We start from the raw sequence: 15,113 nt of genomic DNA, 5'->3' as shown, positions 1-15,113 counted from the left end.
TGATCGAATCGCGATTAAACATTTTATTTCCGGTCGGTTAAGAACTAATTGATATGCAGATTGGCTTGTTCTTTGTGAATCTTCATAATAATTACCTTTAAAATAAATATATTCCACAGCATCTAACACGGCATCGGCGGGTAGATCAGCCAACCGTGTAGGCGGGACGTCTAAAACATCTTCATTCCTGTCGTCGCTGAATCCGTCGCGTTGGGGTCGGTCGCCCCATGCGCACCCGCATAAGGACGCCGGTCTTCTGGCATCGCCACATGCGTCGGCTAATTTGTCGCTACAGAACAAGTTAGTAGTCAATTTATAGTTAAAGTTAACGAGAATTTTGTGTGAATGTGTTAGTATTAAAAAATACAAATTAAATTGAATATTATTGAACATTTATAATAAAGAGTCGTGTAAATACATTTGGGAAAACGGACAGAGACTGATTTAAATTTATTACCTAAAAGAACCCAGTGGACCTTTTTAGGTCTGGGACTCAGATTTCTGTATCTGTTTGGTGATCATTTGTTTTTACTAAAAGGCACGTAGGAGATCAGCCTTCTGTGCCTGACACACGCCGTCGACTTTTTGGGTTTAAGATTTTCTTTCACCGTACGAGCGAGATGTTATACGTTATGTCTTACGACTTCAGGGGTTGCAAGCTGAATCCACTAGGCCAGCACGTTACATATCTACGTTTACTTTATTTTCTTGCATAACTGTAAATTAAACCAGATTCATGACAAATAATGGATATTATGCAATTCTTGTTTTTTTTTTCCTTACTATGGTCGCCTAGAAGAGATCGCTTATTAGCGATAAGGCCGCCCGTTGTCACCTTAATAATTTATGTTATTTGCCTACCTAGATATATTTTAAATGTTAACTTAAAATATATCTAGGTTAAATATTTTAAAGAAAATTAGTATTGTGCGTTTAGATATTTTTCGAGTTAGGTGTTACACTGTATACATAGTATGTTCGAGATGTTTGAGGCAGATAATTCATTATAATAATGTGTTCAGGGAGAAAGTCCGCGAGTGGATAGAGTGCGTAGCGAGCCGCCTTCAACGCGAGTGGGGCGCTTTAGGTGGCGGAGGCGGAGCCCTGCAGCAGTTGGCGGCACTCGCTGTTGCTTTGCCACGCAGGGCTGATTTGGCACTCGACCCGCTGCTAGTACTGCGGGACACGCTTGCGAGACATGATCTGTCGCCTTTCGAGGTATAGTATAAATTTGAGAGGGGATGATACAAGAAACAAGCCGTGACAAGAGGCTTTAATGATTTTAATGTTGTATTGTCTTTTATTAACATAACTTTTACACATTTAAAGAAAACACTTTTTACCGGATTGAAGTTATGTATTATTATAAACTTATAATTGATATGTGATATTTTTTTGACATTCAACTACTTTTGTCTTCAGTCACCGTGACCACGCACGCTGTAAAGCACGCGAAACGTCGGAAAAAAAATTTAATTATGTAAAATAATTATAAGTTTATAATAATACATAACTTCAATCCGGTAAAAAAGTGATTTTTTTTGACATTAAAATCTAAAGAAAACACTTTTTTACCGTACGTACCGTACATGACGAAAAATTAAATAACTCTAAAAAAAGATAATTTAATATCATGTTTTTTAATATCTCTTAAAAATAAGGTCTCAAAATGTAAACGATTACAACAAACAGCACAATTAATTAAATACCAATAAACAAGTGAATGAATCTATTCACACTACGGTTCTTAGTCTCAAACACTTCTATAAACACAATGACATATATAAATTTGTATCCTTTATCAGGTGAATCACTCCGGTGTCATCGGCGCCTTACTCCAATTCCTTACTGGGTCGGAGTCAGACTCAGAAGAGCAGGAAGGTGAAGGCGAGGGTCGGGACTCAGCCGAACAAATCGCAGCTTGTGAAGATCGTTTACGACTCTTCCTACATGTCTTCGCTGATATGCCGCTTGCGTCCGAGTGAGTATCAAATATATATTTTAGCTATTTCATTATAAACATATTGTTAGCGGACTGACGTCATCTTGGAGCAGAAACTTATATAAGGCGAAGCAAAACCGGCATTGACTCACTTTTATTTCGAGAATTCGTGCGGAACGGACGTGTTACTAACCTACCCTCAGTAAATTTTAAAAGTGTAAAGTGCCTACACGTTCTAATCTTTTGTGTTAACTAATTATATTATTTACACTACTTAAGCTAAGACAAGCTAGTAACTTTTTTTTAGTATAATGTTTTTTTTTTAAAAATTCTTATAAACTAATTATCACGCAATACAAATAATTATTTTAATTTTAAAATTTATTAGTGAAAATGAATGGATGGAAAAGGCTAGCAGTATCGGTGGTTTTGCGTCAATCGGCGCAGGCGCATTGAGCGCACTGGTGTCAAAGGTGAACGCGTGCGTGTCTCACTTGGAACAGTTCCCTGTACGCGTACACGACTTGCCCGCTCGTCCTGCCACCTCAGCGCTTAAGTTCTTCAACACGCATCAGCTAATGGTAATTATTTTTTATTTCATTTTCTATATATATACGAATTTTTCAAGGATTGGCGAAATCCGAAACTAAAATATTATCAAAACATTCTGATGAGTCTCGCGAGTCAGATTTGATTAAAAAACCTACATTCTAGTAAAATGAAACTACTTTAAAGAAAAATAATAACGCAAAATAATAATTTTATAAAACATTTGCCAAATCCGTTGCGATTGTATTAGTCATGTGGCAAGTATAAATTGTCATATTTTTCTAAAAGTGTATTCAGACTATTCCGTGTAAACATATGTGATACATTTTTGGTCATATTATGTTCTAAGCTCGTGAAATAAGAAAGGTTATTTCTGAATATAATAGATAAAACATTCTAATACAGAAATATATAACTTTATATTTCAGTACGTATTCTATAGTAGACCTATTTCTATAGGACAAAACTATGTGGCTTTTAAGCTTGTATCCCTTTACAACTGTTCCAATAATATGCATAATTCACATTTCCTAATGTAGATACAACCGTTACAGTGTGATCTCAAACGTCATCCAACATGTACCACATTGAAGCAGTGGAAGGGAGGAGTGGTGCGGATAGACCCCTTAGCATTAGTACAGGCCATTGAACGGTAAGATTTTATAATTTTTTTATTGAAATAAGGGGGGGAAGCCCGTAAAGCGTGCGTATTTTTAAAAAAATCCTAAATTTTTCTTTGAAACAAAAAAACACCGATTTGATAAACGCGTGTAAAACTCTTGAAAAGATTAAATAGAAGAAAGCTGTACGTATACTTTTGTGCACGTTATTGTTTTTTTCATAATATTTCTAATAATGTAAATTAAATGTAATCTAGTATATTACTAAATAAATTTCTCTTATAAAATGTATAATAACGTATTTGGTATTAAAGTAGAGTTAAGTGCAGTTAAATTACAATTATTCTATTTATAGATCGATGTAAGAATGTCAATAATTAAATACCATCTAATAAAATTATTAGCGGTTATATAATTATTCTTCCGCCTTGCATCTCAGGAACTTACCGACTAAAGTATAAAAGAGGGACTTAATTTCTAAGAAATTAGAGATTTAAATAGAAATCGGCTTTGAATAGCTCATGTTTGGTAATACAGGTATCTAGCGCAGCGCGGCTATGCTCAAGCCCGTAGTCGTGAGGGCACAGGCCCCCATACTGATGATGAAGCAGCCTCCGATGACGACGTTGAAGATACACTTGCTACTACTCACCATGTCGCTGAGTAAGCAGATTCTTACTTTCTTCATGTTAATTTGTTGCAGATACGGAGCAATACGATTACTTATCATATTTATATATGTGTGTGGTATTGAGATCGCTATATTGCAGTTAATTCTTAATCTACAAAAGAAAATGTGTGTTTCTTAATATTTGAGAATTGTTGTATCTCAATCACGGCAATCTAATAGGCAAGTAGGTGATCAGCCTCCTGTGCCTGACACACGCCGTCGACTTTTTGGGTCTAAGGCAAGCCGGTTTTCTCGGGATGTTTTTTTTCACCGTTCGAGCGAATGTTAAATTCGCACATAGAAAGTCCATTGGTGCACGGGAATCGAACCTACGAACTCAGGGATGAGAGTCCCATATCGGCCACTAGGCCAATACTGCTGGTATCTCAATATAAATTTTAAAAATGATAATTTGTTGTTGCTTTTACGGAATATTTCTGTCACCTGAAAGACTCGCGTGTAGTAGCGAACCTGAATCAAGCTAAATTCTAAACAAAACCTATATTAGTAATTTGTATTGGTCGGAACTAAAATATTTTGGAAAATGTACACATGCTTTTACTAGTAAACAAACTTGAAACTGCAAATGAAACAATTTTTCGTTAAGAATAATATAAATGTGTGTATCGCAGTTTTCTAAAGATTGACTTTTCTACAGGTCGGATCATAAATTGGAGTTTCTAATAGGAGATACGGTTCTGCCATACAACATGACTGTATATCAGGCTGTGAGACAGTTTGGCGAACAAAATGACGCCGACACTGACACAGAGACACCTCTGGGTAAGTTGTTTTTTACTTATACTTTCTATGAATGCCATATAAACAGAATGAAGTAATGGCCAATATTGACCAACACAGGTACTATGGCTTATTTGTATAAAAGAGACCAGATGCATAAATATTTATTTATTTCGTACTTCTACAGCTAACTTAAATTATTTATTTATGCTTTATTACCTTACAAACATACACATAACAAAAATACAAAAAAAAACATGTTACAAAAGTAATAAGGCAACGGGCGGCCTTATCGCTAACAAGTGATTTCTTCCAGGCAACCCTAATGTGGAACAATAAAAAAGAAACACCTACAGAGGGTAGAGTACAAGAATTGCAAAAATTATTACCAAAAAATAAAATTAAAAACTCAAAATAACCCAATTAAAATTATATATGTATTACAAAAATATACTAAAGCTATAGCCAAAGATGGAATACGAAAAACATTTACGAAACTTAGAACGGAAAAAATAATAATAAATTTTTATCACATTTAACTAAATATTACCTAATTCAGCTGTGTTGTGTGATGGTATGTTTGTGGGATGCGTTCATGCTGAGTGCTCTTCAGCGTATGGATATTTTGGATATTCTGCGATAGCTTAAACAAATTGAGAACATAAAATATTTTGCAGCAAACGCCGGTATATGGGTACAGACACATACAATATATTATCGCGCCGTGGAAGGAGGCGAACAGCCACGTGCTGACTCTTCTACGTCGCGTAAAGGAAAAGGACAAACAACTAAAATGTCGTCACGACGGAAACCAGACTTATTGTGGACCGGTATGTAGACAAATCAAACCAAATTCATATTTCTTTGTAAAAATCAGATAATTTGGACGCGTTAACTCATTTGATACTTCAAGTTTGATAATTAATTAATTATTATATTATTTTAAAAAAAGGCTGCGTGTACTTATGTACGCGCGTAAGAAGTTATACTTCTTTGGCATTATTAAAAATAGTTTTTGATTGCATGCAAATAATTAATTATAATTAAATAATCAAAGACTAGAAAAGGAGTCATTATAGTCAATAAAGTTCAGTTTACATTTGAAAAATTAAATAAATAAATATTTATTATTATTCTCTTACATTTCTTACATTAAGTGTAACATAAATTCTATTATTATTCGAATGTTGTTTTTAAATTATGTCCAATGCCGTAGCATCTTCCGTGGGCAACTTCATTATGTTAATTGTGTGTAACGGTGCGCGCGCATCGTAAAATTTCACACTCATAAATTTTTCATTTTCATGTGCGTGTACGTGTTACGTTACGAGACATACGTCATGTTTTACATTCGTCCAATCACAATCGAACGCAACGTTTTATTTTACTTTCTCAAAATATTTGTGCCATCTGTATGAGCTAGTTTGCAGCGTCTTTTAATTTTACAGAAGGCATAGTACCAGCGCAGTTAAGCTCACTAGCGGTAATGCTGCGGTCTGGTGCGATCTCAAAGTGGGGCACAGACATGAATGACGCATCTTTGCCTGCCCTGGCTCTGCTCCGAGCTTTGCATGCCCTGTCTCGGCACTGGCACACATTGTACCGAGCTGCCTGTTTGCCTGACCATCGCTCACTGGTGCCTAACTCGGAGTTTATTAATACAAAGGTAGACATGTTTTTAATACTTTTATTTCTTGTCTATGGTACAACTTATTGCTTTGTTATTTGCTATTTTATTGAAAATATACATTACTTTGTAATTTAGAACCCTTAGCACGAATAATAAATAAAAACGCATATTTAACGTAGGAATATAAAAAAAATCTTTTTGTATGGAAACGTCGTGGCGGGCGGTTTTCCGCATCCGGATAACCAGATCGTTGATATGTTACTTTTATGTTTTTAAGCATTCTAGTCAAAAACTCACACTATAGCAAATTTTGCATAATTCACATAACATTTGCTGTATTACTAAATCTATTTAATTGTTCACAGCTTGCCGCAAAGGCAAATCGACAATTACAAGACCCACTTGTAATTATGACTGGAAACTTACCGCCTTGGTTGAAGAAAATTGCATATGCTTGGTAAGTTTAATTTTATATAAATACTTTTGGTGAGCTATGCATTTAAAATTATTTATGTATTTATATTATTGTATGTTTAACATTATAACTTGAATTTACTCGTGTACCCTTTTTTAATCTTACAATTATTTAATATTAGTCAGTAGTATTCTGCTTCTTTCATCCGTTATAAAAGTATATGTAAATTAACTGCAAGTTAAGGTACCAATATAACTTAATTGGCTTTTTATTATATTTTTTTCGTGGATTAAAGTACGGTATTTATTAGGATACTTACAGTTCTTTATGAATGGGAATAACATCTTAACATCATACATTATATTCTTTTTATAGCCCCTTCATACTACCATTCGAGTGCCGTCACCTTCTGTTCTACGTGGTGTCCTTCGACCGTGACCGGGCCTTGCAGCGCTTGCTAGAAGCGGGAGGAGAAAGAGGAGCTCCAGCTGCAGGCTCCAGTGAAGCAGAGAGAGTGGCCCCGAGGTTGGATCGGCGCAAGCGCACCGTGCAAAGGGACAATGTGCTGAGGCAGGCCGAGCATGTTATGCACGAGTTTGGACATTCAAAGGTAGCTCAATTTAATCTAAGAAGCTTATAATTGTTTTTTTAAATATCTCGTTAGCTACGAATTGTTCATGTTACTGTAAAAGCTCGAACTACGGTTAATCTTAAGATTTAAGTGTAAGTCTTAGGATTTACCGTACCGAGTTGGTAAATGTAAGTATTTCTGAAAATACGACGATTTTTTCGAGCTTTAACCATTCGAATTCAGTATATGCTAGGTTTTACCACTGTCAGCTGGTAGATGTTGGTTTTAGGAATAAAACAATGAGTAATTCTTAATTATTTACTTTAATGTACTATTAGACAAAACAGGTACATAGTATTGTAAAGGTATCATATGATAGTAATAAGTACAAACTAATACCAACTTATTTAAATTATTTTGAAAAAACACATAACGTATATCTCTGAATATCTCAATCTCTATCATATCTATCTAACTGAATTAGTAGTTCTCTATTTGGAATTTTACAACGAAATACGAACAATGCTTACATAAGCTAGTCTAACTTAATAATTATTTTTGTTTTTCAACATTTACCGTGCCATTAATGTAAATCCTAAGATTTACCAACGGAATGGTGGTAAAAGTTCGAATCGCAAACCTTTTGGGACATTTACCATTAGGAATTGGTAGATCTTAGGTTTTACTGGAATATCTTAGGATTTACTGCAGTTCGAGCTTTAACAGTAACATATACACATGAACCTCTTAAATATCTTCATTAATTTTGTAACACAGCAAAAATAATTTAGTTTAACAATCTATATCTTATGAAAATGATACTAATTTCCTTTCACATAGCAATAAAACTTTGCTTTAATGTCACAACTATTCCAGGCTCTATTAGAAATCCAATACGAAAACGAGGTCGGCACCGGTCTCGGGCCGACATTAGAATTCTACGCGCTCGTATCGCAAGAATTGCAGCGGGCTGATCTCGATTTGTGGCACGGCAGTGAGAACTTCAAACAGAAGCCCACGTCGTTTGGTGGGGAAATAGTCAAAAGCCAGCCAACGGTGGTCTCGGACAGGTCATCGGATGCCGCCACCCGTTTAGCGTCTTCAGTGCGTGACGCGTTGAATCTTGACGACGACCGTTCGCCCGAGCCGTCTGATTTGGAGAAGGAGACGTCCATACCTTCCCCCGCACCTGACGCCACTTATGTTTCTTGGCCGTGTGGCCTTTTCCCACAGGCTATTGGCAGGAATGCGAGAGCCTCTCATCTCTCGAGAGTGAAAGCTAAATTCCGATTCCTTGGAAAGTTTATGGCTAAAGCGGTAATGGATTCTAGAATGGTGAGTTAAAATGTGCAAATCTTAAATCGTCATGCGTCGTTAAGACATTACTATATAGTATTTTAGAATTAAGTCGATATTCATTTTTGTTAAAAATTATAGAACATTCATGTTTTGTGTAAATTATATTAATAATCTTAAGTTTTTTCTTAGTTAAGCAACTCATTTGTTGTTGTTTAACTGTTTTGCGTAAAGTAGACAAAGACGTGAACGTATACGTAGAACTGTGCACGCTAACATGCGCGTATATTTGCAGGTGGATATTCCCCTGTCGGTGTCCATGTACCGATGGGCAGTAAGCGAGCAGCAGTGGCTCAATCTTAGCGACGTACGACACGTCGCTCCTGAACTGTGGCGGTCGTTGTGTCGCCTGCGACGCGTCGCCGATCGCGCACAGGCTATCGCCACAGATGATAACTACTCACCTGAACAAAGGAACCAAATGGTATTGCCATCATTTTATTTAAATTTAATAGAACTTATTAAAACTAATAATTTTTAAAATATTTTATTTTATTTATTTTACAAGTTGGCAGACCATAAACTTACTTGTGTGGTATGATTGCTATTAATTGTATAAAATAATATTTGTATATTGTAAAAATTAGATTAACGCATTGGAGCTGGATGGATGTCCTATCGAAGAGCTGGGTCTAGATTTTATCCTTCCTGGAGACGGATGCACAGAGCTAAGGCGTGGCGGGCGGGACATACCCGTCACGGCTCACAACTTACATCATTATATCGCCCTCGTCACGCACTGGCTGTTGTATGAAGGTATGTAAATAATTTATATATCGGTAATAAGTGCCGGACGGCTGCACCAAATTTAATAATTACTTCTTTGAGTTCATTATTGCCAGGTCACAGTTTGTATAAAAGAAATACAATAAGTTTTTTTTTCTATGTATATCTAGTTGATTAACGACTCATTGGTCTAGTCTAGTGGTTAGTATCCCGACTGCGAATCCATGGGTCCCGGGTTCGATCCCCGGCTGAGACGAACATCGATGTGATGAGCATTTGGTGGTGTGCTTAGGTCTTGGGTGTTTAAATATGTATTTATATGTCTATCTATATATAATATGTATGTATATCCGTTGCCTGGTACCCATAACACAAGCTTCACCAGCTTAGCATGGGACTAGGTTAATTGGTGTGAATTGTCCTTTAAAAAAAAAATTAAGAGAGTATATTAACTGAGGCTGGCTATATGTTATCACGGTACAATCTAATTACCGAATCTGTTTACGAATTAAATAAAATTAGACAGCTACTATCAATGTTTTATTTCAAATATAAACGTATACCCACTGTTAAGGAGTTATAGTTGAGAATTGATCACTAATTGATTGAGGGTCTTGAAATTAAATAAACTGCAATAATAACACGTGCGAATCGTATGACACTTTTATTTTAACTAAGTAAGAGTAGTGGACTGTATATACATATTTGGACATGCCGCCCACCAAAGGACGCAGTCCTTTAAAAGAAATAACATAAAAGAAAAAATAAACACTTAACAAAATTACAAACTATAGTTCAATACAATTGTTTTACGAAAGACACAATAGTATGCATCAGACATTGTCATTCATCATATTTAAATGGCTTATTGACTATTGTACATAAAAATAAGACAAACCGCCCACCGTAATATGTCTGCATACATAGTTGGATATAGCATTACACAACAATTCACATGTTATAGTCTATTAATATATGTATATTATAGCGTAGTATAGTAAGTACACAGGCATCTAACACAGTATATAATAATTTTTAAAAACATACATAACAGGTAAGTATTACATAGTTTGTATATTTTGTTTATTACATATTTCCAAATAAGGTTTTTGTTAACAATAGTAAGTTGATATATAAATTGATTTTCACTTTTAAATGACTAATGAACATTTATAATAATAAAGTAACAATTAAAAATTGACTAATTATTTAGTTAAAATGCATATTTTTGATACAGGTCTTTTGAGCGTTCCGCTTCTACATTTGATCGATACTACCCGGGTCACATTGTCGGGACCGATATGCTTTTTAACTATTCTACCCATAATCCAGTTACCAAGAGGAACATTATCCTCCTGTATAACAACTACATCATCAATTTCCGGTTCTAAGTTATTTTTAACATTCCATTTGTACCTATTGTTTAGAATTACAAGATATTCTTTAGACCATCGGTTCCAGAAGTCAGTGACCATTTTTTGTGTTAACCGCCAACGATCGCGATAACTGATGTCTACATAAGCATGACTTTGGTCAGCTACATTAAGCACAGGTTCGCCGATCAAAAAATGTCCAGGCGTCAGTGGGAGAGGATCATTAGGGTTGTCACTTAAGACAGTCAGAGGTCGTGAGTTAAGGCAGGCTTCTATTTGAGTCAGCATAGTTGTGAGCTCCTCGTAAGTTAGAGTGGTATCGCCAATAACCTTTTTAAGGTGTGTTTTTGTGCTACGTACGCCAGCCTCCCACAAACCTCCAAAATTAGGAGCGTGTGGGGGTATGAAATGCCATGTAGTACGCTCTAATGTTAACATTTCTGCTATTTCACTAGGCACTGAAGATTTGGCACTGTTAAACATTGTCGTTAATTGTTTTTCTGCTCCTACAAAGTTTGTGCCATTGTCACTATAGATATCTTGACAGTGGCCTCGTCTTGCTGTAAACCTTCTAAAAGCGGCGATGAATGCCTTCGAAGTCATGTCTGTGACAGCCTCCAAGTGTATAGCGCGTGTGGCCATGCAAATAAACAAGCAAATATATCCTTTAAAGGACTTTGCTCCTCTACCTGGGGAGAATCTGATGTTAATAGGTCCAGCATAGTCCACACAGTGATGATTTACGTTTCGAATATCTAATGCAAGTCACACACTCACGGTAACATTTCTTTGTTTGATCTTTAGCTCGTAGTATCCAGTATTTTGTTCTCAAATAATTTATCATCAGTTGTGGTCCTCCATGCATTGTTTTCTGATGAGCATCCATAATTATAAGTCTGCTAAGATAGTTTTTAGCAGGTAAAATTATAGGATGCTGTGTGTCGTACTCCACGTGTGACTGTTGTATTCTTCCGCTGACTCTTAGAATCCCATTTTCATCGATAATGGGCGTAAGACTTCGCAGTTTACTCTTTTTAGAAACATATCCCAGAGTCTTTAATTGTTTCATTTCATCCTTAAATTCAAACCCTTGAACTTGTTTAATGCAAATATCTAAGGATTCAATAATTTCTTTTGTTGAAATATAACTTGTATAACACCGACGCTTATCTTTAGTTGATTTTAAATTTAGCCATCTTCTACAGTATGAAATAACTCTCAATAACTTATTTAAATTAGAAAACTTAGACCATATAAATTCTTCTTCGGATGTACATAAAGCAGTTAAAGATTTAATCTTCTCTTCTTCTTGTGTATCTTCGATGTCGACCATACTCAAATTTACATCTAATAAAGATAGCCAGGCGGGTCCATTCCACCATAGCAAGTGATTTGATAGATCTAAAGCTTGTAGACCTCTTGACGCACAGTCGGCCGGGTTCATCTCAGAAGTAACGTGTCCCCATTGTTCGTAATTTAAAATATTTAGTATATCAGATACACGGTTACTTACGAACGTGTTCCAGCGACTAGGTCCTCCCCTTAGCCATGCCAGGACTATGGTTGAATCAGTCCATGCATGTAAGTATTCGTTAGATATGTTTAACACTTGTGATATTTCAGAAATTAGCTTGGCCGCCAACACAGCACCACATAATTCCAGTCGAGGTATTGAAATATGTTTCGTAATTGGTGCAACCTTAGTTTTGGCTGATATTAAATTCACATAAACCTCATTGCCTTCAATGACTCGCATGTATACTGCTGCACCATATGCTGTCTGTGAAGCATTTGCAAAGACATGTAACTCTGCTTTAGATGTGGAAGAATAACGTAGCCACCTCGGTATATTAATGCATTTAATATGTATCAAATTTTCTCTAAATTGTAACCATTCCTTCAGTAAATCTCCTGTTATAGTGCTGTCCCAATCTAATCCAGTTAGCCATAACTTCTGGATTATTAACTTTGCTATAACAACAACAGGGGCTATCCATCCCAAAGGGTCATACAGTTTTGCTACTTCTGAGAGAATCTGCCGTTTAGTTATAGGTTCTTTTACTATAGGCACATTTAGAGTATATTCGAATTTGTCTATGTCTCTATTCCAACTCACTCCTAATACCTTAACTAGGTTATTTACCTTCAGAGGCAGTTCATGATCATCTCGTTTATTTTCACCAATATATTTTAGCAAATTTTTACTATTACTGCTCCACTTTTGGAGCTCAAAACCTCCTAAATTCATTAATTTACTCATGTCATTATATATATTAATAGCATCAGCAACTGTCTCACATGACGTCATTAAATCATCGACGTAATAATCACGTTTAGTTATATGAGCAGCAACAGGGAACTTCGATTGTTCATCATCAGCTAATCTCTGGAGTGACTTCACAGCGAGATAAGGCGCACATACTGTCCCAAATGTTAATCTTAAAAGCTTGTAATGTTTTATTGGCTCACTCGGATTAAATCTCCATAGAACTCTTTGGTAATTTGTATCATCTTCTGACACCCTCACCATTCTATACATTTTAATTATATCTGCAGTAAGGCAAATCTTATAAAGCCTCCATCTCACCAATATGTGGCGCAAATCTTGCTGCAACTTAGGACCAATATGTAAATCATCATTTAAAGAAACATTATTAACTCCTTTGCACGAAGCGTCAAAGACTATACGAAGTTTTGTCGTCTCCTTATCTTCGCGAAGTACCGCGTGGTGCGGGAGATAGACTGCAGTGGGACTATCAATTTCTGCATGTATAATTTCAACCATATGATTTAAATTTATATATTCGTTTATGACCTTGTGGTATTCTTCTTTAAGTTTCTGTTTTTTTAATAATTTTTTTTCTAATATTTCAAACCTCTTGGCAGCAATTTCTTTAAGATTTCCTTGCCTACATTGTGGATTTCCAGTCTTGAATGGTAGTTTAACCACAAATCTTCCTTCTTCATCTCTTATAGTTGTACTGTCATAAAAATGTTCACAAAATTCCTCTTCTTTTGATAGTCTCTTCTCTATAGTATTTGGTTCATTCTCGATTTCCCAAAATTTCTTGAGCATCTCGTCATCTTTAAGTTGAACATGCAAACTTGCAACATTTGTGTCCGAAGAACCTGTTTCTTGAGGCAGCTTTCCTGATAGCACCCAACCTAGGCATGTTCTCTGTGCTAGTAAGTTGCCCCTAGGATGTTTGATTATACCATCTAAAATAATGTTACTGTATACGTCTGCTCCCAAAAGAATGTCAATTTTTCCAGGTGTTTTGAAGGCTGAGTCAGCCAACTCTAAAGATTCTAGGTCTGACCATTCAGGAGCACTAAGTTTGGTAGTAGGCAGAAGTGTTGTTACTGAACGCAATACATATGCATTCACTCGTATTATTGTCTTAGGATCGTGGCGAGATTTCACGTTAAGTGAAACCATGTATTTGATTCTCATTTGCCCCTCTCCCACACCTGACACCCAACCACTTACTGATCGGCGCGTAAGATTAAGCAATTGTACTGTAGCTTCAGTTATAAACGATGCTTGCGACCCTTGGTCTAACAATGCTCTAATAATATGTTTGCAACCATTCCTACTCTCTACTAATACCTCAGCAGTAGCTAATAGGACACTATTTTGACAATTTTCCTTGGAAAAGTTAGTTACAAAGTGTACATCGTTTGTTATAGTATTAAGCTTACCTTTAGTTTGCTCAGTCATGGTACCTGTCAACGTGGATTCCCCTTCACTCGTAGTCACCGTATTTCGATCTCTCTCGTAGTGTAGCAATGAATGATGACGACGCCCACATTTTCTGCAACACGTTGGCTGACGACATCTGATTACTGAATGTGATGGAGCAAGACAATTAAAACATAATTTATTCTGCTGGACGAACTCTTGCTTTTCTTTTGTAGACATGTCTACGAACTCTTTACAATAATATATGTAGTGTTCACCACTGCATAACACACATTTGACTTCCTGCTTTTTCACATCATTGTGTATACCTGAATGAAAGGACTTAGGTTTAGCAATAGGTGTAGCAACAGGCTTAGGGTATGGTGATTTCACTCTGTGACTGTCTATCATTTCTAACGATCGAAATCTAGCTTCTAGAAAATCCCGCAGTTCTGCCCAAGTAGGTAATTCGGTATTACTCAAACTAAGTTGTTGTTCCCATCTCTTTATCGATTCATTGTCCATCTTTGATATTACTAAATAATTAATAATCATATCCCAAGTGTCGGTTTTCACACCGAGATTTTGCAACGTTTTTAAGCATACCGACGTAGTGTCTACTAATTGTTTGATTGAACTCGATGTCTCCGTACTTATAACCTTCTGTGAAAATAATGTTCTTAAAATTGCATAGCAATTCAACCGTTTATTATTATATCGTTTCACTAACTGGTTCCATGCCTCATCGTAGTTTGCGTCCGTAGTCGAAAAATTGCGTATTAATAGTTCTGGGTCACCCGATAAATTACTTTTTAGATAATGTAGTTTTTGCACCGGC

The 15,113-nt window shown here is 36.0% G+C and overlaps 1 protein-coding gene across 6 annotated transcripts in view; it reads left to right on the top strand.

The window, feature by feature from the left end:
- LOC125055882 (E3 ubiquitin-protein ligase TRIP12) overlaps window positions 1-15,113 on the top strand; it is a 48,191-nt gene that overhangs the window by 28,810 nt on the left and 4,268 nt on the right. For 4 of the 6 annotated variants that reach the window (XM_047658551.1, XM_047658554.1, XM_047658549.1 and 1 more), the window contains exons 23-36: window positions 120-300; window positions 1,023-1,218; window positions 1,806-1,981; window positions 2,331-2,523; window positions 3,031-3,143; window positions 3,649-3,774; window positions 4,440-4,564; window positions 5,200-5,352; window positions 5,971-6,188; window positions 6,518-6,609; window positions 6,943-7,177; window positions 8,015-8,473; window positions 8,730-8,918; window positions 9,082-9,250. In XM_047658551.1, coding sequence (XP_047514507.1) covers window positions 120-300; window positions 1,023-1,218; window positions 1,806-1,981; window positions 2,331-2,523; window positions 3,031-3,143; window positions 3,649-3,774; window positions 4,440-4,564; window positions 5,200-5,352; window positions 5,971-6,188; window positions 6,518-6,609; window positions 6,943-7,177; window positions 8,015-8,473; window positions 8,730-8,918; window positions 9,082-9,250 — 2,625 coding nt within the window. The remainder of the gene's footprint in view (window positions 1-119; window positions 301-1,022; window positions 1,219-1,805; window positions 1,982-2,330; window positions 2,524-3,030; window positions 3,144-3,648; window positions 3,775-4,439; window positions 4,565-5,199; window positions 5,353-5,970; window positions 6,189-6,517; window positions 6,610-6,942; window positions 7,178-8,014; window positions 8,474-8,729; window positions 8,919-9,081; window positions 9,251-15,113) is intronic. The other 2 variants (XM_047658553.1, XM_047658552.1) reach the window with 1 other exon arrangement.

Source organism: Pieris napi, chromosome 14, assembly GCF_905475465.1.
Source record: "Pieris napi chromosome 14, ilPieNapi1.2, whole genome shotgun sequence".
NCBI classification, from domain to species: domain Eukaryota; kingdom Metazoa; phylum Arthropoda; class Insecta; order Lepidoptera; family Pieridae; genus Pieris; species Pieris napi.
The sequence above is the reverse complement of the archived record's forward strand: the minus strand, read 5'-3'. Positions and strand labels throughout refer to the sequence as shown.